At 46.4% G+C, this 23147-nt stretch overlaps 1 protein-coding gene across 2 annotated transcripts in view; it reads right to left on the bottom strand.

Moving 5' to 3' along the window:
* btbd9 (BTB (POZ) domain containing 9) overlaps nucleotides 1–23147 on the bottom strand; it is a 101778-nt gene that overhangs the window by 72992 nt on the left and 5639 nt on the right. For both annotated transcript variants that reach the window (XM_069888025.1, XM_069888026.1), the window contains exons 2-5: nucleotides 20840–21051; nucleotides 8065–8428; nucleotides 4376–4640; nucleotides 2713–2932 (exon numbers count right to left, since the gene is read on the bottom strand). In XM_069888025.1, coding sequence (XP_069744126.1) covers nucleotides 2713–2932; nucleotides 4376–4640; nucleotides 8065–8428; nucleotides 20840–21024 — 1034 coding nt within the window. In that variant the 5' untranslated portion in view covers nucleotides 21025–21051. The remainder of the gene's footprint in view (nucleotides 1–2712; nucleotides 2933–4375; nucleotides 4641–8064; nucleotides 8429–20839; nucleotides 21052–23147) is intronic.

Here is a 23147-nt window from a genome sequence, read left to right as displayed (position 1 = left end):
GCCCCTCGTTACGGGGTGGAAGGAAAGTTTGACACACTTGGAGTAGTGCGTTCAGCCCTGGTCCCCTCATTACAGGGGGGATGCGGACATTTGACACACTTGGAATAGTGTGTTCTGCCCTGGACCCCTCGTTACGGGGTGGAAGCAGAAGTTTGACACATTTGGAATAGTGCGTTCCATCCTGGGCCCCTCGTTACGAGGTGGAAGCGGAAGTCTGACACACTTGGAATAGTGCGTTCCATCCTGGGCCCCTCGTTACGGGGTGGAAGCAGAAGTTTGACACATTTGGAATAGTGCGTTCATCCTGGGCCCCTCGTTACGGGGTAGAAGCGGAAGTCTGACACACTTGGAATAGTGCGTTCCATCCTGGGCCCCTCGTTACGGGGTGGAAGGGAAGTTTGACACACTTGGAATAGTGCGTTCATCCTGGGCCCCTCGTTACGGGGTGGAAGGGAAGTTTGACACATTTGGAATAGTGCGTTCCATCCTGGGCCCCTCGTTACGGGGTGAAAGGGAAGTTTGACACATTTGGAATAGAGCGTTCCATCCTGGGCCCCTCGTTATGGGGTGGAAGGGAAGTTTGACACATTTGTAATAGTGCGTTCCATCCTGGGCCCCTCGTTACGGGGTGAAAGGGAAGTTTGACACATTTGGAATAGTGCGTTCCATCCTGGGCCCCTCGTTATGGGGTGGAAGGGAAGTTTGACACATTTGTAATAGTGTGTTCCATCCTGGGCCCCTCGTTACAGGGTGGAAGGGAAGTTTGACACACTTGGAATAGTGCGTTCCATCCTGGGCCCCTCGTTACGGGGTGGAAGGGAAGTTTGACACATTTGTAATAGTGCGTTCCATCCTGGGCCCCTCGTTACGGGGTGGAAGGGAAGTTTGACACACTTGGAGTAGTGCGTTCAGCCCTGGTCCCCTCATTACAGGGGGGATGCGGACATTTGACACACTTGGAATAGTGTGTTCTGCCCTGGACCCCTCGTTACGGGGTGGAAGCAGAAGTTTGACACACTTGGAATAGTGCGTTCATCCTGGGCCCCTCGTTACGGGGTGGAAGGGAAGTCTGACACACTTGGAATAGTGCATTCAGCCCTGGTCCCCTCATTACAGGGGGGATGTGGACATTTGAGAGAGGATGCAGCCAGCACTGGAGAATGTTTATTCTGAGACAAGGTTGACAGAGCTGGGGCGTTTCTCGTGGGAGCGATTAAGGATGATACTTGACTTTGTAAAGGTGTAGATGATTGTGAAGGACAGAGTTAGGGTGGGCAGCCAGCAACATTTGCTCCAGTCACAAACACCAGAGGACATGTGCCGGGAATGTGTTGCCGGGGTATTGGACGCTGGCACAATCGGGCCATTTAGAAAAGTTTGAGACAGGCAGAGGCATTGAAGAGAAGTGGAGAGTTGCAGGTGTGAGGGAGGGAAGGTTGAGGGTATTGAGGGGCGGGTCAATACAACATCATGGGCCGATGGTCCTGCCTGCTGCTGGAGTGCGATATGCCCCATAGTCTGACACGTACTGCGGCTCTGTGTCCACTTAGAACACAGCAGTGAAGTCAGGATACCATATGCCTCCTTCCTCAGACTTCTGGCATGTTCCAAGGCCAAGCCCCCAACCATTGTATTATCCTTGTAGTTTGGATAAACAGAGATACAATACTCCTATAGCAGGAATATATACAGACCACCCCTCTGGTCTGGCGATACGGACCACCCCTCTGGTCTGACGATACGGATCACCCCTCTGGTCTGACGATACGGACCATCCCTCTGGTGTGAAGATAAGGACCACCCCTCTGGTCTGACGATACGGACCACCGCTCTGGTCTGACGATACGGACCACCCCTCTGGTGTGAAGATACAGACCACCCCTCTGGTGTGAAGATATGGATCACCCCTCTGGTCTGATGATACGGACCACCCCTCTGGCCTGACAATATGGACCACCCCTCTGGTCTGACGATATGGACCACCCCTCTGGTGTGAAGATACGGACCACCTCTCTGGTGTGAAGATAGGGACCACCCCTCTGTTGTGACAAGATACGAACCACCCATCTGCTGTGACAAGATACGGACCACCCCTCTGCTGTGACAAAATACGGACCACCCCTCTGCTGTGAAGATAGAGACCCACCAATTACAGGCCCTGTCAGCCCCCATCCCGTACCACCCATTACAGCCCTGTCAGCTCCAAGCATGTGCCACCCATTACAGGCCCTGTCAGCCCCGATCCCATGCCACCTAATATGGGCCTTATTAGCCCCAATCCCGTGTCACCCATTAAAGGCTCTGTCAGCCCCAAGCCCGTGCCACCCACTGCAGGCCCTTTCAGCCCCGAGCCTGTGCCACCCACTACAGGCCCTGTCAGCCCCGATCCCGTGCCACCCATTACAGCCCTGTCAGCTCCAAGCCTGTGCCACCCATTACAGGCCCTGTCAGCCCCGATCCCGTGCCACCCATTACAGGCCCTATCAGCCCCGAGCCCATGGCACCCATTAACCTCAAACCCCCGGCACATTTTGAAGAGCAAGAAGAAACTTGGGCCCTGGGAAAATCCATGCAGACACAGGCAGAAAGTACAGACTCCTCGTAGTCAGCGCAGGAGTGAACCCCATCCCGATCTCTGGCGCTGTATGACAGCACCGTCGTGGGCATGAAGGTGTATCAATGAGGGGGTGGACATGCTGCTCCCACACTCACCTACTGTCTCTGTCCCACAGCAGCATACGGATGTGGTTCACAATCGACGCTTGGCCAAGCTTCACCTCGATGGCAGAGCGACAGTCCTCGTCAATCGGATGTCGGGAGAAGCCATGATCCAGATCATAGTTCTGGGAGTCTCCATCAAGCAGCGCAGCCTTTAGCTCTCCACCAATAACCTGCGCCCCGTGCTTCATCGAGGCAATATTCTCATCTGGTACTGGGGAGATCAAAGGCGAGGCTGGTCACTAAGAGTTCACTGGGGTCACAGCAAGGGCCGGGGGAGTGGGGGGGCTGGTCAGTAACAGTTCACTGGGGTCACAGCAAGGGCATGGTGGGGGGAAGATTGGTCAGTAACAGTTCACTGGGGTCACAGCAAGTGCTGGGGGATTGGGGGGTGTTAGGTCTGCTTTGTTCATGAATGAGTGAGACAAACACCAGACTGAGTCGAAATCAGGGTTCTTTGTTCTTTATTACCGGATTGTAACACTTGCGACTAACAATGTTAGTCGGAGAATGCATTCTGCCGTTATCAGCAAAATGGTGATTTTTTATACCCTTGGATACATGCTTAGAACATCATCATATCATTACTTGTCCAATGACTAAAACTGTTGCTATCCTTTCCCTGCTAGCTTCCTGCCTCTCAATCCATCAATGTCTCTCTTATCTTGTAAGTACAAGGATGCATTCACATCTTGTTACAGCCCTGTACAGGGTAACTCCTTACACATTCCCATCTCATGATGTTTTACCTTACAGGGGGTGGTCAGTAACAGTTCACTGGGTTCACGGCAAGGGCCGGGGGAGTGGGGGGACTGGTGACAGTTCACTGGGGTCACAGCAAGGGCCGGGGGAGTGAGGGGACTGGTGACAGTTCACTGGGGTCACAGCAAGGGCCAGGGGAGTGGGGGGACTGGTCAATAACAGTTCTGCATCCTATCCATGTGCCTCTGTTACCCCTTACACCCCTCCAGACAGTCCACAGCACTCCCATCCTTCATGTCATCTGCAAATTCACTAACCCACCCATCCTCTTCCTCCTCCAGGCCATTTATAAAAATAACAAAGAGGAGGGGTCCTAGAACAGATCCCTCCAGACCACCACTGGCCACCGACCAGTACAAACTGTGTACAACCCCCCTCTGCCTTCCGTAGCCAAGCCCATTCTGGATCCACAAAGCAAGCTCCCCCTTGGATTCCATGCCTCCTAACATTGTGAAAGAGCCATCCTCACAATCGCCAAAGTAATTTTCTCTTGTGAAAGTATTCATCCAGATGACCCCTGCTACCTCCTCCCACTCCATGCATATTTCCACTGCCAAACCCAATGGGTTCCTCCTCAAACTGTTCACCCCCATGCCCCCCGATGGGTCCTTTCCATACCCTCCCTGACCCCACCCCCATCCCTCTCCCACCTTTCCCCATCCCTTATCCCTGTCTCTCCAGTTCTACTTCTTCCCCTTCCCCCATCCCCCTGCCCACCCTTCCCCAGTCCCCCTTCCCACCCTTTCCCCTCTCCACCCTTTCCACCCAATTAATTCCCCCACAATTCCCCTTCCCTCCCCCATCTTCCCCCTCCCCTCCCCCATCGTCCCCCTGGCCCCCACCCCTTCCCCCTGGCCCCACATCGAGCACCATGCCCACACGAGGGGATACTCACTGAGGACACCACGGTAATTGAGTTCCATGTCGCGGCTCTCGGATCGGACTTTGATCGCATCGAGGATAGTGTCAGCAGACAACAGGCTTGAGGGCCTCACCACGTTCAGCAGCTCCGTTAAACTCATCAATGGCAGTCGCACCATCTTCATAATGTCCGCATGCATCTCCCCTGGGTTCTGTTTACACCAGTTCATCAGCGCCAGAAAAATCTCCTTCTCAGGGGCAGCGAAGGAATCACGGGACACAACTTTGAGCAGAACATTCTGTGCAGGCAGAGTTCAGATTTATTGTTAAGAGTACACACACGACATCACGTACAACCCTGAGATTCCTTTTCCTGCAGACCCAAGCAGAATTACCACTACTTGGGTGATGCAAAAAATACTTTACACCACATCCACATGTAAACAGGTAATAAACTGTAAACAGATAACGAATGTGAACAAACTGCAATACAGAGAGAAAAAAGATCAATAAAGTGCACAAGAGTCCTTAAATGGGTCCCTGGTTGAGTTTGTGGTTGAGGAGTCTGATGGTGGAGGGAGAGCAGCTGTTCCTGAACCTGGGGGTGTGAGTCTTGTGGCACCGATACCTCTTTCCTGAAGGCAAGAGCGAGGACAGAGTGACCGCTGGGTGGGGTGGATCATCGATGATCGCTGCTGCCCTCCAACGGCAATGTTCCCTGTAGATGTTCCCAATGGTAGGGAGGGTTTTGCCTGTGATGTCCTGGGCTGTGTCAACTACCTTTTGGAGGGTTTTACACTCAGGAGTATTGGTGCCCCGTACCAGACCATGATGTAACCGGTCAGCAGCACACTTTCACCCACATGTCTGCAGGAATTTGCCAGGGTTTCTGGGGTCGTCCCAAACCTCCGCAAACTCCTGAGGAAGTGGAGGCGCTGATGAGCTTTCTTCACGATGGTGTTGGGTCCATGAAGGACTCCCAAGAACTTAAATGTCCTCACCCTCTCCACCTTTGATCCCCCAATGATCAGGGAAGGGTAGACAATGGAGAGCTGTACCTACCATGGTTTGGCAGCTGACCAGAATATGATCCCTGATTTCCAACTCTCTGCTTCCTGCCGACCAGCTAATGCTCTCCCCACACTAGTACGTTTCCTGTTGTACCGTGGGCTCTCGCCCTGTTCAGCAGCCTCATGCTCATGTGCGGCACCTTGTCCAAGGCCATCTAAAAATCCAAACACACCATGTCCACTGCATCTCCCTGGTCCAGCCAGTTGGTCACTTCCTCAAAGAGTTCCAACAGGTTTGTCAGGCAGGATTTTCCCTTACAGAAACTACATTGGCTTTGGCCAATCCTGTCATGTGACTCCATGTTCTCCGTAACCTCATCCTTGACAATCAACTCCAACATCTTCCCCACCACTGCCGTCAGACTCACCGGCCGATCATTTCCTTTCTGCTGCCCCTTCCCTTCCTAAATATTGGGCTGGCATTTGTGATTTTCCAGTCCTCTGGGACCAGACCAGAATCTGCTGATTCCTGAACGATCATCCCCAAAGCCTCCACAATCTCTCCCGCTACCTCTTTCAGGACCTGAGGGTGTCATCCATCTGATCCGGGAGACACACCCACCTTTGGACAGTTCAGCTTTCTGAGCATCTTCTCCCTTGAAGTAGTAACTGCACTCACTTCCCTTCCCGGATACCCTTCGACATCCTGCAAACGGCTAATATCTTCCACAGTGAAGAGTAATGCAAAATACTCAGTTAGTTCCTCTGTCACCTCCTTGTCTCCCATTATTTCTCCATCGTCATTTTCTCGTGGTCCTCTACGTACTCTCACCTCTTTTTTATTCTTTCTACACAGTCATTGAAGAAGCCTTTTGTATCCTCATTGATATTATTTGTGGCCAACTTTCATCCTCTCCCTCCTTGAGCTCTTCCTTTCCTTCTGTAAGTTTTTTTAAACTTCCCAGTCCTTGATCTTCCCAGATATTTGCTTCCTTGCCTGCCCTCTCTTTGACTTCCCTCATCAGTTGTGACATTTTCCCATTCAAATATTGCCCCTTTTCTGTATTAATCCTGCACCTTCCCCATTTCTCCCCAAAACTCCACCTGTTGCTGCTCTGCCATCTTTCCTACTCATGCCCTCATCCAACCTATTTTGGCCAGTTCCTCCTCATGCCGCTGGAATTCCCATTATCCACTGAAACACGACACATCTGACTTTAGTTTCTCCGTGTTATATCTCAGATTGAACCCAGTTATATTGTGATCACTGCCCCCTGACGGTTCCTTTACTCCAAGCTTTCGAATCATTTCTGGGGCATTACATGGCACCCAGTCCCGTGTGGCCAATCCCCTCGGGCTCATCAACAAGTTGCTCTAAAAAGCCATCTCATCAGATCTCTACAAATTCTCTTTCTTGAGATCCAGGCCCAACCAGGATTTCCCCAGTCTCCCCCACGACGACTATAACATTGCCTTTCTAACATGCCTTTTCTCTCTACTGTTGTAATTTGTTGTCCACATCCCGCTACTGTTTGAAAATCTGGATACAGCGGCCATCACTCCACCCACAATGATTCTGTATCTCCTACGTCACCTCTTTCTAATGAGGTAATGTTCCTTACCCACAGAGCCACACCACCCCTCTGCTCACCTGCCCATCCTTTCGATGCCCTGTGTGTCCTCCGGCATTCAGCTCCCAGTGACTTCCATCCTTTTGCCACAACTCCGTGATGGCCGCAACATCAGACCTGCCAATCTGTAGCTGTACTGCAAGGCCACCCACTTTCTTCCTTCTGCTGCCTGCATTTACATATAACCCTTCAGCTCTGTATTTGTTACAGTGACCCCGTTGCATTGTAACGCATCCCCACTAGCTGCAATGTTGCCCTCTCTGCCTGTCCTTCCACACAAACACCCGATCAGCTGTTCCCATGTGCACCAACCACCTCTTCCTCTGTCTCTTGACATTGGATCCCCCCCCCCCCGCCACTCTGGTTTAACCCCCCCACTTCCCCCAACAGCATTAGCAAACTCCCTGCCAGGATAATAGGTTCCCATCGCGTTCAGGTGCAGCCCATCCCACTTGTACAGGTCACCACTAAAGGTTCCAGTGATCCAAAAACGTGAAACCCTGCCCCCTCTCTTCAGCCTCACATTAGTTTGCACCCCCTTCCTGTTCTGACCTTCCCTGGCTCGTGGCACCGGGAGTAATCCAGAGATGAGTGGCATGGAGGGCCTGTTCTACAGCCTCTTTCCTCACTCCCTAAACTTACTTTGCAGGACTTCAACCCAAATCCTGCCTCTGACATCGGGACCAATATGTACCCCAACCTCTGGCTGCTCACCCTCCCCACTCAGAGAGGCCCTGGACTGGAGCCTTCACAGCCCCTCCTCGTGGTCAGGCCCCCCCAGACCTGATAATATTCTCCTGAAAGGTTTCTGCACACCTCCCAGTTTGATGGCATTGTTTCTTGAGCAAAGAGAACAGAAATCTGCGCAAGGTACTTCAAATATGGCCTCACCAACATCTTGTATAATTGTAACATCCAACTCCTGTACTCAATGAAGGCCAATTGTAAAGCAACACACAGGCTTACATCAGAATTAGATGCCATTCAGCCCATCTTGTCCAGGATGGGATTATCTTCTGCAGACTGACTCAACTCCCCTCCCCCCACCCCCATGTTAAGAACATGAGTGCAAACCGTCTCACCTTCGAGAGGGCCAGGAAGCCTTCATTGCCAAGGACAGCCTTTGCATTTCTGTCTATGTATAAGCAGCAAGTGTTTTCAAGCTTGGTGAGAGAATAAAGGTTCGCCACATCATACACCATGCAGACGTTACTGATGCTTAGAATGGTGCACAGGTACTCAGATGCGGCAGTTTCCAGCTCTGGGAACCCATACTTATGAGCCAGGCTGAGGAAGTCCAGCAACACCTCCTCCTTCACGTTGCTCAGTGTGACCTGGCCAGTGTAGATGTACTTCAACAGCATCGTGAAGGCTTCGGCTGGTGTATCCGGCAATGGGATTTCCACTTGGGAATGTGACTCTCGCATCCCGCCATATAACAAGGCTCTGGTAAGAGGCAGAGAGGAGTGAAAATTCATGAATAGTTTGAACCTCTTGTAGCACTTTTCACCGAGCCAAGTGGACTTCTGAACCCATAGTCGGGTCAGACACAGGAACAGGAGTTGGTCACGTGCCCTTCCAGTCTGCTGTGCCCGCACGCTGATATCCAGGCTGTTCCTGTCCCTCACCCACATCCCTGCCTGATCCTCAAACCCCCGATCCCTCAGAGATCACCTGCACCAAAAATACACAGCTTGGGAAAAATATCCAAAGCATCGACGCTCTGTCAGATAAGGAATTTCCACTCTTGTCTTTTTCCAAAATCGCTGATCCCTGTTCCCCAAAATATCCTGGTTGCCACTCTCCACTTCCCTATCAACCCTGCTAAGACAGCACAATTGGCGTTGCAGTTAGCACAATGCTATTGTCACACCTGTGATCAGGACGAGGGTTTGAATCCCACGCTGTCTGGAAGAAGTTGGGTCATTCTCCCCGTGTCTGAGTGGATTTTCCCCAGGGGCTCCAGTTTCCTCCCACCTTTTGAAACATACCAGGGGTGTTGGTTAATTGGGTGCAATTGGGCAGCCTGGACTTGTGGGCTGGAAGAGCCTGTTACCGTGTCTAAATTATTAAAATTAGAATCTTCCTCTAATTTGTCCAAATGCTGGAAGGCCAACTTTCGGCGATGGAACATGTGACTTCTGAATTAACCCATTCAGCCTGCACTGCACTCAGACTGAGGCCAGTGTAGCCTCACCAAGTTATAGAGTGAAAATGAGGTCCATCCAAAGCCCCACCAATCCAAAACCTGGACACTACACTCTCACATGGAGGGAAAGAGAGGTGACATTAAATCATTGAATCTTACAACATGTAAACAGGCCCTTCAGCCCAACATGTCCGTGCTGATCAAGTTGGCATCCTGAGCTAGTCCCATTTGCCTGCAATTGGCCTTTGCCATCCATGTCCCCCCTCCTCCGGCAGCTCGTCCCACACACCCCTCACCCAGAGGGTGAGGAAGACACCCTGCAGGTTACTTTAAATCACTCTCCTCAAACCAACGCCCTCTAGTTTTAGGCTCCATTACCCTGGGGATAAAAGGCTCTGGTTATTCTCCTAATTTATACATTCAGACCTACAGCCCGGTAACAGGCCCTTCTGGCCCACAAGCCCGTGTCACCCCATTACACCCAATTAATCTACACCCCCAGTACATTTCGAACCGCGGGTGGAAACCAGAGGCCACGGGGAAAACCCCAAACAGACAAAGGGAGAACGTACAAACTCCTTACAGACAGCCCAGTCCCGATCGCTGGTGCTGTAACTGCTACGCTGACCGTGCCACCCAACGCAAAGAGCGAGTGCGAGTTAAAATGACATGTGAGAAAAGCATCGAGACGTGTGTAAATAATGAAGACATGGTCAGTGGAGCCATTTGGGGACAATGTGGCTGGAATACTGAATGAGCACTAATTCGGCCTTTCCTTCTCCAGAGGAGAGAAGATGATGGCAATACGGTTACGAGCCCAGAGAACCCATAAACCCAGCAGTAATAGATATTCATCAAGACAAATGGTTACTTAAACAAATGTTGCTTTTAATTATCTTTAAACATGAAAACAGAATCACACTTTAACTTAACATGATTGACTTAACTAACCCAATGTAATACTGTGCACAGAATTTAACATTTATAAAGTTCACCAGGCTTTGGTGCTTGAAAGGTAAAAAGTTACCGCTCAGGAAGGTTCTTGTCGGTTTTCAGAGAGAGACGTGTTGTTCCAGGACATCCACAACTGATGGACTTCCATCAGCCACTTCAGTGTCTTGCTGACGAAACTTGCCCCCTTCAGAGGCTCTCCAGATGATAACCTCTTTCTTTCAGGTCACCACAGAGTTCCTTTTTGTTTCGCTTATTCCAAGTGAAACATTAGACAGCCAGTCCTCTCCTCTGGCATGAACCACAAGGGCTTTGACCAGGCTGAATTAAGAACTCACAAGTCGAGAGTCACGTGATGGAGTAGTGGCCGGTCAGTAGGAGAATACCCATCCCACCTCAGAAAAGAAGGAAAAAAGTGAAGAAAAAGCAAATCCCCAGACATACAAATCACAACAAATAAAAAATAAAGGTGTGGAGGAAATGGCACCTAAGAAAGAAAAGCCAAAAACAACAGGAAGAAAAGAAGAAGGAAAGACGCCGGAAGAGAAAGGTGAAGGAGGCAGGAACCCGCCGTGGAAAGAGAAGCCCACTCCCTGAGGTCAGTGGTGACCCCGCAGGGTCACGACCCACTGAACACAGGACTGCAAAGATGGCTCACGGAGCCAAACAGAGGTGCGCAACTGCACATGACAAAGACAACACCAACGGTAGGGGGGACCAGCTGTGGAGTAGAACTCCACAGCACGAACAGCTGAGAAAGATCCGACAGCAGGGCTCCCAGCGGGAAGATATAGAAAATAACGGGAACGGGAGGGAGGAGAATGAAAAACGGAAACCAAAGACACAACAGATAACCAGACTAGAAGAAGAGGACCAACATCAAGACACCATAAAAAAAAATACCCAACAAACTGAGACAAACAGCCCAACAAGAAAATCAAAAGAGACACAGATACAAGGAAGAGAAGTAGAAGACACAAACCCCTAGAGCAGACACAGAAGGAGAAGGAGAACATCAAGCTCTACACAGAGAAATGGAAGATAAAGTGAATAGACAGTACATAGATTTTTTAAAAATTTCAAGAATATATGGAAGCATTAAAAGAATGGCTGACATGAGAATTTAGTGAAATAAAAAGAAGAATGAAAAGTACAGAAGAAAAAGTGAGTAGGTTAAAGCTGGTCATAACAGAAATAGGAAAAAGAGTAGACAAGGTGGAAGAACGAGATACAGCCGTAGAAATGGAAGTGAACAACTTAAAAAGGAAATTGGAAGAATCTGATAAAAAAAAGTTAACGAAACACAGGAGTTGTTAGCTCAGAAGATGGATATAATAGAAAACTATAATAGGAGAAACAATATAAAGATAGTGGGCCTTAAGGAAGATGAAGAAGGCAAAAATATGAAAATATTTATAAAAGAATGGATCCTCAGGGTCCTAGGAATGCCAGAATTACAGGAAGGAATGGAAATAGAAAGGGCACACAGAACATTAGCCCCTAAACCACAGCCACAACCAAAACCAAGATCCATTTTAGTAAAATTCCTGAGATACATGACAAGAGAAAATATATTGGAGAAAGCAATGAAAAAAATGAGAGAAGACTAAAAGCCGCTGGAATATAAAGGTCAAATTTTTTTTTCCCACCCAGACATAAGTTTTGAGCTCCTGAAGACGCAGCAAAATTGATCCTATGGAAGAAAGGCTATAAATTTATGTTAAGATATCCAGCGATGCTTAAAATAGTTATCCCAGGGCAGCAAAACAGACTGTTCTCGGATCCGGAGAAAGCACGAGAATTTGAAAAACGCCTGCAAAACAGACAGAGAGATGAAGAGATGTAACAAGAACAAGAATGACGACAAACTTCATATAAAGAAGAAAAATAATGTATAAGTAAGAACTAAGAAGGGGAAGAAAGGAAGGGGGGAATTAAGAGAGTGAGCTTTGTTATATGTGAAGATAAAAGTCTTTTCTGGAGAGGACTGGGTGGGAGAGACTAACAGTCACTGCGAAATCAGTTGACGCTTGCCAGCGGGTTCGCAATCCAAATGGAGAGGGGAGATGTGGTTGCCCGGCAAGGGACAAGGGGGAACTCAGACGGGGGGACAGTTGGGTTTAAGGGAATTTTAGATGTGGGAATAGTGGAAATATTTTATGTTTTAGAAGTGTTGTCTTACAGTATGTTCAAAAAAAGAAAACTGAGAAATGGATAAGGAGGAAAGGCGGTGATGAGGAAGCGGAAATGAGAGGTAAACAAAGTATGAAGTGGCCATGTTGAATTATATGACTATAAATATTAACGGAATGCATAACCAAATCAAAAGGAAGAGGCTGTTAAATTTACTGAAGAAAGAAAAAATTGATATAGCATTCGTGCAGGAAACACATCTAACTGAAGTGGAACACAAGAAATTAAAGAGAGATTGGGTAGGGCACGAAATGGCAGCATCATAATTCAAAAGCCAGAGGAGTAGCTATATTAATCAATAAAAATGTACCAATCAAAATAGAGGAGGAAATAATAGATCCAGCAGGGAGGTATGTAATGATAAAGTATCAAATATATTCAGAATTTTGGAATTTGCTCAATGTATATTCACCTAAAAAGAGGATCAAAAATTTATGCAAGATTTCTTTTTGAAGATTGCACATACGCAGGGGAATATACTGATAGAAGGGAACTTAATTTGGACTCAAAGATGGATAAAACTGGAAAAAAAACTAGCAGAAAGAACAAAGAAACCAAATTTATGGTTAAATCAATGCAGGAAATGCAACTTTTGGATATATGGAGGAGACAACACTCAAAGGAGAAGGAATACCAATATTATTCGGGTAGACTTAAAACATACTCAAGGATAGACCTGTTCCTGTTGTCAGCCCATATCCAAGGAAGAGTTAGGAAAACGGAATATAAAGTTAGATTGTTATCGGATCACTCACCCCTGTAATTAGCAATAGAGCTGGAGGACATCCCACCGAGAACGTATAGATGAAGGTTAAACTCCATGCTACTTAAAAGACTGGATTTTAGAGAATTCGTTGAGCGCCAAATTAAAATGTACTTTGAAATAAATATGGAATCAGTGAAAGATAAATTTATACTATGGGATGCAATGGAGGCATTTATCAGAGGCCAGATAATAAGTTATGTAACTAAGATGAAGAAGGACTACAATCGGGAAATAGAACAGCTGGAAAGGGAAATAGCAAGTACAGAAAAAGAATTAGCAAAAAGGGAAGGTACAACAAAAAGAAGAGAATTGGCGGACAAAAAAATAAAATACGAAACACTACAAACGTACAAGGTGGAGAAGAACATAATGAAGACAAAATAGAAGTATTATGAGCTAGGAGAAAAAACTCACAAAATACTAGCTTGGCAGCTTAAAACAGAACAAACTAAAAGAACGGTACTGGCATCAAGGAAAAAGGAGAAACAAATTACATATAACCCAATGGAGATCAATGAAAACTTCAAGGAATTCTATGAGCAATTATATCGAAATGAGAACGAAGGGAAAGAAGACAAAATAGATGAGTTTCTAGCTAAAATTTAACTCCTGAAATTGCAAGAAGAGGAGCAAAACAAATTAATAAAATCATTTGAAATAGAGGAAATACAGGATATAATAAAAAAAACTACTGAACAATAAAACACCGGGAGAGGACGGACTCCCAATAGAATTCTATAAAACATTTAAAGACTTATTAATTCCTCCTCTCCTGGAAGTAATGAACCAGATTGAAGAAACACAAAACATGCCAGATTCATGCAAAACAGCAATAATTACAGTAATACCAAGCCAGGGAAAGATCCACTAACACCAGCATCGTATAGACCAATATCTCTACTTAACACAGATTATAAGATAATAGCTAAACTATTAGCAACAGATTGGCCGACTGTGTACCAAAAATAGTAAAACTAGATCAAACTGGATTTATTAAGAAAAGACGAACAATGGACAATATCTGTAAGTTCATTAACTTAATCCATGCAGTACAAGAAAACAAGACGCCAACAGTGGTGGTTGCTTTAGACACAGAGAAAGCCTTTGACAGAGTAGAATGGAATTATTCATTCAAAATACTACAGAGGTTCAACCTACCAGAGAAATATATTAATTGGATTAAAGCATTATATAAGGGACCATCGGCGAAAGTGACAGTAAATGGATAGATATCAAACCGATTTAAATTAAGCAGGTCAACGAGGCAGGGATGTCCACTATCTCCCTCACTGTTCGCATTAGCTATAGAACCATTGGCAGAACTGATAAAAACAGAAAATAATATAAGAGGGATAAAAATAAAAGAGAAGGAATATAAAATCAGTCTATTTGGAGATGACGTCATAGTATACTTAACAGAACCAGAATTATCAATAAAAGAATTACATAAGAAATTGAAGGAATATGGAGAAGTATCACGGTACTAGATCAACGCAAATAAAACTGAAGCAATGTCAATGAATAATGTGGATTTCACAAAGTTTAAGAAAGAATCACCATTTAAATGGCAAACACAAGCAATCCGATACCTAGGTATTCAACTAGATAATAATCTAGGCCATCTATACAAATTAAATTATCAGCCATTAATGAAGAAATTACAAGATGACTTAGAACATTGGAAAGATTTACCACTAACACTGATAGGAAGGGTAAATTGCATTAAAATGAATATCTTCCCAAGGATACAATACCTATTTCAATCGTTACCAATTCACCTAACAGAGAAATTCTTCAAGGAGCTAAAAAAAATAATAAGGAAATTCTTATGGAAAGGGAGGAAACCGAGGATAGCGCTAGATAAATTAACAGAATGGTACCAACAAGGGGGCTTACAGCTACCAAATTTTAAGAATTATTATAGAGCAGCACAATTAAGATACCTATCAGATTTTTATCAAACAAGGGAAAAACCAGATTAGAGCGAGATAAAATAGGGGAGAAGGTACCAGATCATATACTATATAAATGGGATGAAAAATTGGTACAATGTAGGAGTTCTCCAGTATTACATCATCTGCTCAATATTTGGAAGAAGATTCATGTAGAAAGGAATAAAACAAATTACCAATTACCAAAATTAATATTGATGCAAAATCAACTAATCTCCTTCATAATAGATAACCTTTCCTTTAGAGAATGGGAGAGAAAAGGGATCAAAAGAATAGAAAATTCTTTTTAGGGAAATAAATTATTATCTTTTGAAAAAATGAAGTACAAATATAGTATTACCACGGTTCAATGTTTGCATACCACCAACTGAAAACCTATTTGAAGGACAAATTAGGAAGCAGGCTGAGGTTACCAGAAGGAAGCAATCTTGAATATGTGATTACAGACACAATGATAATTAAAAGATTTATAACAAACATGTACATCAAACTGCAAGAGAAAGAGAACGAGGAAATAAGCTGTAAGCCCTAACAAAAGTGGGAACAAGATCTAAACAAAGATAAAGAATGAAACATGGGAAAAGCTATGCTCCAGAACTATGAGAAATATAATAAACACAAGGTTACGCATGATACAATATAATTGGTTACACAGGCTATACACAATGCCCCAAAAGTTAAATAAATGGGACCTAACAGTATCAGACAGATGTTTTCGCTGTAAGGAGGAAATGGGAACAACAGTACATGCAATTTGAGAAAGTGGAAAAGTTTTGGGAAGATCTAAACCAGGTATTAAATAAAATCACAAAAAGCAACATCCCAAAAAATCCAGAGATCTTTCTTCTAAGTAATATAAGAAGTAAAGATCTTGGCCTCGATTTGGATGGTGCACAAAAAAAGATTTATTATAATAGCCTTAGCTGTAGCAAAAAAAAATGTATTATGTCAACCTGGAAATCAGAAGAGAGCCTGAGAATACAGTAATGGTACAAAGAAATGAAGAAATGTATTCCATTGGAAAAAATAACATATAATTTAAGAAATAACATCACAGTATTCGAACAAATTTGGGAACTGTACATGGAACACAACAGAGAAGTCCTACCGCAGACCTTCACCACCACAAACGACAGAATGAGAAGACGAAATTAACTGACCCAGTGTGTAAAAATAGATGACACAATTTTCTTGTTTATTTTCATTGTGTGATGACATTGTTTAATGGGTTTAATGTATCATATATGTTGAACGTTGAGTGGGTGGGGAGGGGGGTGGGAAGGAGGGAGGGAAGGGAGGGGGGAAAAAGTTGAGAAAAATGACACTGTGTATATTCAAGAGGGAAATGTTTATGTGTATTTTGGTCAATATGGTTCATAGTGTGAAAATTTTTTTAAAAACTCACAAGTCGTCTTCCAAATGGGGTTTTCCACAAGCTTTCCAGCTTGTCCTGTTCCAGGCCCAGCTGCTGTTGCCAACTGTAACACTGTAGAAGTAATCTCTCTCTCTCTCTCTCTCTCTCTCTCTCTGAGAGAAAGCCTGTTTGACTTTCTCTGCTTGCCAAACTACATGACCCTCCTAGAACAACTCCAGACAATCTGCGGCTCCGACAGCCTCTTCCATCTGTTGCCATTTTGTAAACAACAATCCATTAGTAAAGTCTCTCGGGCATTCTCCAAAGCTCTTGCAAAAGCTGTGGCCCCGACAGGTCTAGCATGGGGCAGAGCTCCAGTATTTTAAATAAGATCTGTTTTAAAGAGTTTGCATGTGACCTGCTCTAAAAAAACCTTTCCCTATTTATCTCCCAAAAACATATATATATACTCTGTCACAATACAGGTGGGAATTTATACAGGGGAGGGTTATGTGCAATGCACTGAGGTCTTGGACGGAGGTGGGGCTGGAGGATGCATGGGCTTCAATCCCTCTCTGGTGTGCACAATGCCTGAAGCCCTGCCAGTCAGCTTAACCCTGAGTGTGGAGCAGCTATCAGAATCTCCCACCAGGGCAATAATAGAAGGCACCTGGGGAAAAAAAAATCATCAAATCCATTGCAGCCTTTGATTGTTGAAGGCAGCGTGAGTGCTCACCAGGCTGAGAACATGAAGGTACAGCAGTTGGGAAGTCCTGGAGCTGCAAGGACGTTGGTGAGCCCGCAAGTGGAGTACTGTGCACAGTTCTGGACACCCAGCTACGGGAAGAATGTCATTGAGCTGACAAGATTTCCAAGGATCTTTCCAGATCTGGAGGGCTTTTGTTGTGGACTGGCTCTGCTGCGACATTTCTCCCTAGTATGCAGAAAACTGAGGAGGGCCCGATCTGACAGGGCTTTAAAAAATCATGAAGGCCGTAGATAAAGTGTGCAGCACAGTTAGCGTCGCGGCTGCAGCGCCAGCAAATCCAGCGCTGTTTGTAAGGAGTTTGTATGTTCTCCCTGTGCATGCATGGATTTTCCCCTGGGGATCCCGTTTCCTCCCACCGTTCAAAAGGTACCGAAAATTGTAGGTGAATTGGGTGTAAATGGGCAGCGCAGACTCGTAAGCTGAAGGGTCTGTTACCGTCCTTTACATTTAAAGACAGACAAGTTGACAGAAGAAATGGAAATAAATAAGTATGATCTGCCAGCCTTTGCAGAGTTAGTTGTATAGACATTGGTGAGGCCAGATTTGGAGGATTGTGTGCAGTTTTGATCACCAAACTACAGAAAGGATCTCAATAAGATAGAAAGAGGCAGAGATTGACTGGGATGTTGCCCGGACTTCAGGAACTGAGTTACAGGGAAAGGTTAAGAAGTAAAACAGGAAAGACTGCAGACACCATGGTTGAAGTATAAACACAGTGCTGGAGAAACTCAGCAGGTCAAACAGTGTCCATTATATAGCAAAGATAAAAATCCATAACCAAAGTTTAGAGCTTGAGCTCTTTATCAAGATGTGGAAAAATGTTGGTGGCATCCAAGCAAAAGACTAGGGGGTTGGTGTACTTGTAACAGCAGGAGGTGACAGATGAAGGGAGGGAGGTGTGAAGGGGACAGATAGACCAAAGTAGGTCGGCTTCTCCCACTGAGGGTGGGTGAGATACACCCAGAGGACATGGGTTAAGGGTGAAAGGGGAAAAGTTAAGGGGTATTCCTTCCTTTCAGCTGAAGTAGTGAATGTGAGCATTAATTTATCTCTTTTCTTTCTGGAGGTCAGTGACTAGAATAGGGGCCGCAGGGATCTGTTCTGGGACCCCTGCTCTTTGTGATGTTTATAAATGACCTGGGCAAAGAGGCAGAAGAATGGGTCAGGAAGTTTGCAGATGACACGAAGGTTGGAGGAGCTGTGGATGGTGTATAACGGTAGTTTTCAAACCTTTTCTTTCCACTCACATACCACCTTAAGTCACATGATACTCCATTTAGAATGAAATTCTTTAACTTTGTCCACCGTAAGGCAGAGAGAGTCGCCACTTTGTTCAGCGTCCCTCACAGAAATCCACAGGACCTGGTGATCCCAGGCCGTCTCCCCTCCAACTACTGGCCAGTCCTGTCCCTACTTAGCTTCCAAGATCAGGCGATCCCAGTCATATTCAGGCTACTAAGTAATCCCTCTGCCATCGGTGCTCTGTGATTAATAAGGGTTAGTTTAAGGTGGGATGTGGGTGGGAAGAAACAGTTTGAAACCCACTCTTTTAATCGTCCCTCATGGACTCGTTATGTGCACGGATTCAGAATCCACAGGAAATGGGCCAACGACAATTTTTCTCAAGCAAAATATTTCAGTCACAACTGGGTCTGGAGCAGTGATTCTCAACCTTCCCACTCACATCCCGCCATAACCAACGCCTCACTGATCACAGAGCCCCGATGGCACAGGGGTTACTTAAACTGGGATGGGGGTGGGAAGAAACAGTTTGGAAATCACTGGTGCAGATAGTTGCCATAGGTTACAAGAGGATATCGAAAGGATGCAGAGTTGGGCAGAAAAATGACAGATGGAGTTCAATCCGGATCAGTGTGAGGTGATGCATTTTGGATGAACAAACCAGGAGGCTGAGTCCAGGGTTAATGGTCATTACTGAAGGGTGTGGATGAACAGAGGGACCTTGAGGTCCAAATCCAAACATCCCTCAAGGTCACAGCACAGGGTGATGGGATAGTTAAGAAGGCCTATGGGATGCTGGGATTCATTAATAGGGGGGATTGAGTTCAGGAGTAGGGAGGTCATGTACAACTCTACAAATCTCTGGTGATTCCAGAATTGTGTTCAGTTCTGGTCACCTCATTGTAGAAGCTGTGGAGAGGGGGCAGAGGGGATTTCCCAAGATGTTGCCTGGATTGGGAAACAAGCATTATGAGGCCAGGTGAGCAGAGCTGGGACTTTTCTCTCAGGAGTGTAGAAGGACGAGAGGAGACTCGATCGAGGTCAACAGGATTCTGAGAAGCAATAGATAGGGTGGACGGCCAGCGCCTGTTTCCCAAGGCAGGATCAGCAAACACCAGAGGACATGTGTACAAAGTGAAGGGAGGGAGGTTTAGGGGAGACATTAGGGGGAAGGGTTTTTGTGATGGATCATGTTATCTTTTATTTTGTGTTTTAAAGGAGATAAATTGTGGTTTTTTTTAGTGTAGGCCACATACAAACAATTCACATCAAAGATCTCATTTAAAATGCCAGAGCTCTGCTCAAGCCAGACAGTCCAGGCTTCCGGTGCCTTTGTAAAGACAATGGAAACTGCTTTGCTGAAGGACTTCACAAGTAGATGTTAATTGGACATGCTGTGGAGTAATGGATTATTGTTTTGGAAAGCAAGAGATGAACAAACTCGGAAGATTAGGTCCAGTTCCGCAGTCAGACTGAGTGCAGTCGGCTGTTTCAAGAGGGACATATGGGTATGGTTTTGCAAGGAGAGAGAGTGCTGGTTTTCTGCAGTGGCTTTTGGAAGTTTGTTTGAAACCCCAATTTGAAGCCAGGTTGTGAGTTCTTAGTTCAGCCTGGTCAAAGCCCTTGTGGTCCATACAAGAGGAGATGGCTGGCTGTGTGGTGTTTCGCCTGAGATAAGGGAAACAGAAAAAAAGTTCTGGTGACCTGAAAGAAAGAGGTTATCATCTGGAGAACCCTGATGGGGCAAGTTTCTTCCGCAAGACACTGACATGGCTGATGGAAAGGAATCAGATTGTGTCCAACTAACAACAAATCTCTCTGAAAACCGACAAGAACCATTTACCTTTCAAAGCCTGGTGAAGATTTATAAATGTTAAATTCTGTGCACAGTATAAGAATCGCCTGCAACCAGTGAACTTGGAGGAGTGAAAAGAGAGATTGAACTGTGAACCAAAGAACTTTTCTGAACTTGCACACACATGCGCTTAGAATTAGAAAGGGGTTAAGTTAATAGTAATAAGTTAAAGTGCGATTCAATTTTCATGTTTAAAGAAAATTAAAAGCAACTTTTAAGTAAACATTTGCTTGGTGAGTATCTACTGCTGCTGGATTTTGGGGTCCTCTGGGCCTGTCACCACACAGAGAGTTGTGGGGGCCTGGAATGCCTCGCCAGGTGTGATAGTGGAGGGTGGAACATTGGGGGCATTTAAGAGACCCTTAGACATGGATGGAAGAAAAATGGAGGGTTACGGGGAAGGAGGGTTTTGTTTTATCTTATAAGGTATACAGAGGTTGGCACAACATTGAGGCGTCTCTCTGGTGGGCAATTGGAGAACATTGCAGCACAATGCAGACCCTTCGGCCCACAAAGCTATGCTGGCCGGGTAGGAGACTAGTTGCTGGTGGGGAATGAAAATCCAGGCATATTCTGAGTCTGCCAGCCAGGGCAGCTGAGGTAACACCGCCGGCTACACCAATCACCTGAAGTACTGGCAGCGAGCAGCCAGGATCACGCGATGAGCTGGAAAACGCCTCTTCTCCACCAGGAATGTCACATCGCTGTACTCCTCGCCCTGAATCAGGCCACCCAGGTGCTCTGACAGGATGTGCACGTGATCGATCTCGCCCACCGAGGTGTATGGCCGCAGCTGGTGGCTGTTGCTCATGGTGTCAGCGTCGGCCCACGGATGGGACTGCAGGGAAATCACAGGTCATGGCCGCTGGGACAGCCAGCTCCACAACGGGAGGCCTCTTCCCTCCCCAGCTCCTCCATCCACTGCACAGCCCAACGCATTGTTCCCGCTCCATGCACTCTTCCTGTCCCAATCCCACCACCTCGACTCTCTCACTGCCCAGCCTTCCACCCCTGCCTTCCACCCCTTTCCAAATTTAGTGAGGCCAAATTGGGAGTATTGTGTGCAGTTCTGGTCACCAAACTACTGGAAAGATATCAATAAGATAGAAAGTGCAGAGAAGATTGACTAGGATGTTGCCCGGACTTCAGGGACTCAGTTACAGGGAAAGATTAAACAGATTAGAACTTTATTCCCTGGAGTGTAGAAGAATGAGGGGAGATTTGATCGAGATATTTAAAATGTTGAGGGGGACAGACAGAATAAATGTAGGTCGGCTTTTTCCACTGAGGGTGGGTGAGATACAAACCAGAGGACATGGGTGAAGGGTGAAAGGGGGAAAAGTTTAGGGGGAATTTCTTCAGACAGAGAGGGGTGGGAGTGGGGAACGAGCTGCCAGCTGAAGTGGTGAATGTTGGCTCAAATTTAACATTTAAGAGGAATTTGGACAGGTACATGAATGGGAGGGGTATGGAGGGGTACGGACTGGGGACAGGGCAGTGGGACCAGGCAAAAACAAGGTTCTGCACAGACTAGAAGGGTCAAAGAGCCCGTTTCTGTACTAAAACTCTAACCCTAATGTGTGGTTCTCTCTCTCTCTCTCCATGAGCAATAGAAGCAGCAAAGGGTCATCTGGCCCCCAACTTCCACCCCGTCAGCCCCTCAATAAACCTCCCCTGCTCCACTCCTGTCGACTAGCATTCTCCCCCCACCCCACCATCCTCAAACAACCTCTACAGGGGACCATGGAGAGTAGACATCCTGGGTGCCTCACAGCAAGGGACGGGAGCTGCTCTACTCAGGATCGGAAGGTGGTGAATGTAGCTCAGAACATCGCGCAAACCTCCTCCCCTCCACGGACTCCGTCCACATCCCCCGCTGTCCAGGAAACGTGGCCAACACATTGAGGGACCCATTGCACTCGGGCATTGAAATGCCATCAGTAAGAGTTCAGAGAAGTGAATGGAATATTACTTGGCACCTCAATCTGGCCAGTGGGACACTGAGCACCTGTTACACCAGCCCAGCAGACAGTCCTACAGCAGTACGTCCATGTGAGTGACAGTCAGGAAGAGGCAGACTCTACTCTCCCTCGTCACGACAAGGACAAGGCTCAGGAGTGTGAAGCCGTGCACCAACAGGTTGAAAGAGTTTAATCCCTCTGCAGCCATTGGGTTCCTGAATGAAACCCTGCCTTAGTGCTAAATGATCTTCTGAAAACCACAAAGCACTACAGTATAGAAACAGGCCCTTCAGCCCTTCTAGTCTATACCAAACCATTATTCTGTCATCCCACTAACCTGCATTCAATCCATAACCCTCCATAGGGTGATATGGTTGGCATAGCAGTTAGCGCAAGGCTGTTATGGCCAGGACTGAGGTTCGAATCCCGCACTGTCTGTAAGGGGTTTGAACGTTCTCCCCGTGTGGGTTTCCCCAGGGGCTCTGGTTTCCTCTTGCCCTTCAAAATGTACTGGGGGTTGAAGGTCAATTGTGTGTGAAGGGGGGGCACGGACTCATGGACCAAAATGGGCTGTTACCATAGAAAAAAAAACATAGAAGACAGGAGCAGGAGTAGGTCATTCGACCCTTCGAGCCTGCTCCACCATTCAACGAGATCATGGCTGATCTTAAAGTTCAGTACCCCGTCCCCGCCTTCTCTCCGTAACCTTTAATACCCTTATACTGAAGAAATAGATCTAATTCCCTCTTAAATATATTTAATGAACCTGCCTCTACTGCCCTCTGTGGCAATGAATTTCACAGATTCACCACCCTCTGGGTAAACAAATTCCTCCTCATCTCGGTTCGAAATGGTTTGCCTGTTATCCTCAAAACATGGCCCTGGGTTCTGGACTTCCCCACAATTGGAAACATCCCATCTGCATCCATTCTGTCCAGTCCTGCCAGAATTTTATAGGCCTCTATGAGATCCC

The sequence above is a fragment of the Narcine bancroftii genome, chromosome 6 (genome assembly GCF_036971445.1).
Source record: "Narcine bancroftii isolate sNarBan1 chromosome 6, sNarBan1.hap1, whole genome shotgun sequence".
NCBI lineage: Eukaryota > Metazoa > Chordata > Chondrichthyes > Torpediniformes > Narcinidae > Narcine > Narcine bancroftii.
Note: the sequence above shows the minus strand (reverse complement) of the source record. Positions and strands in the feature narration are given on the sequence as shown.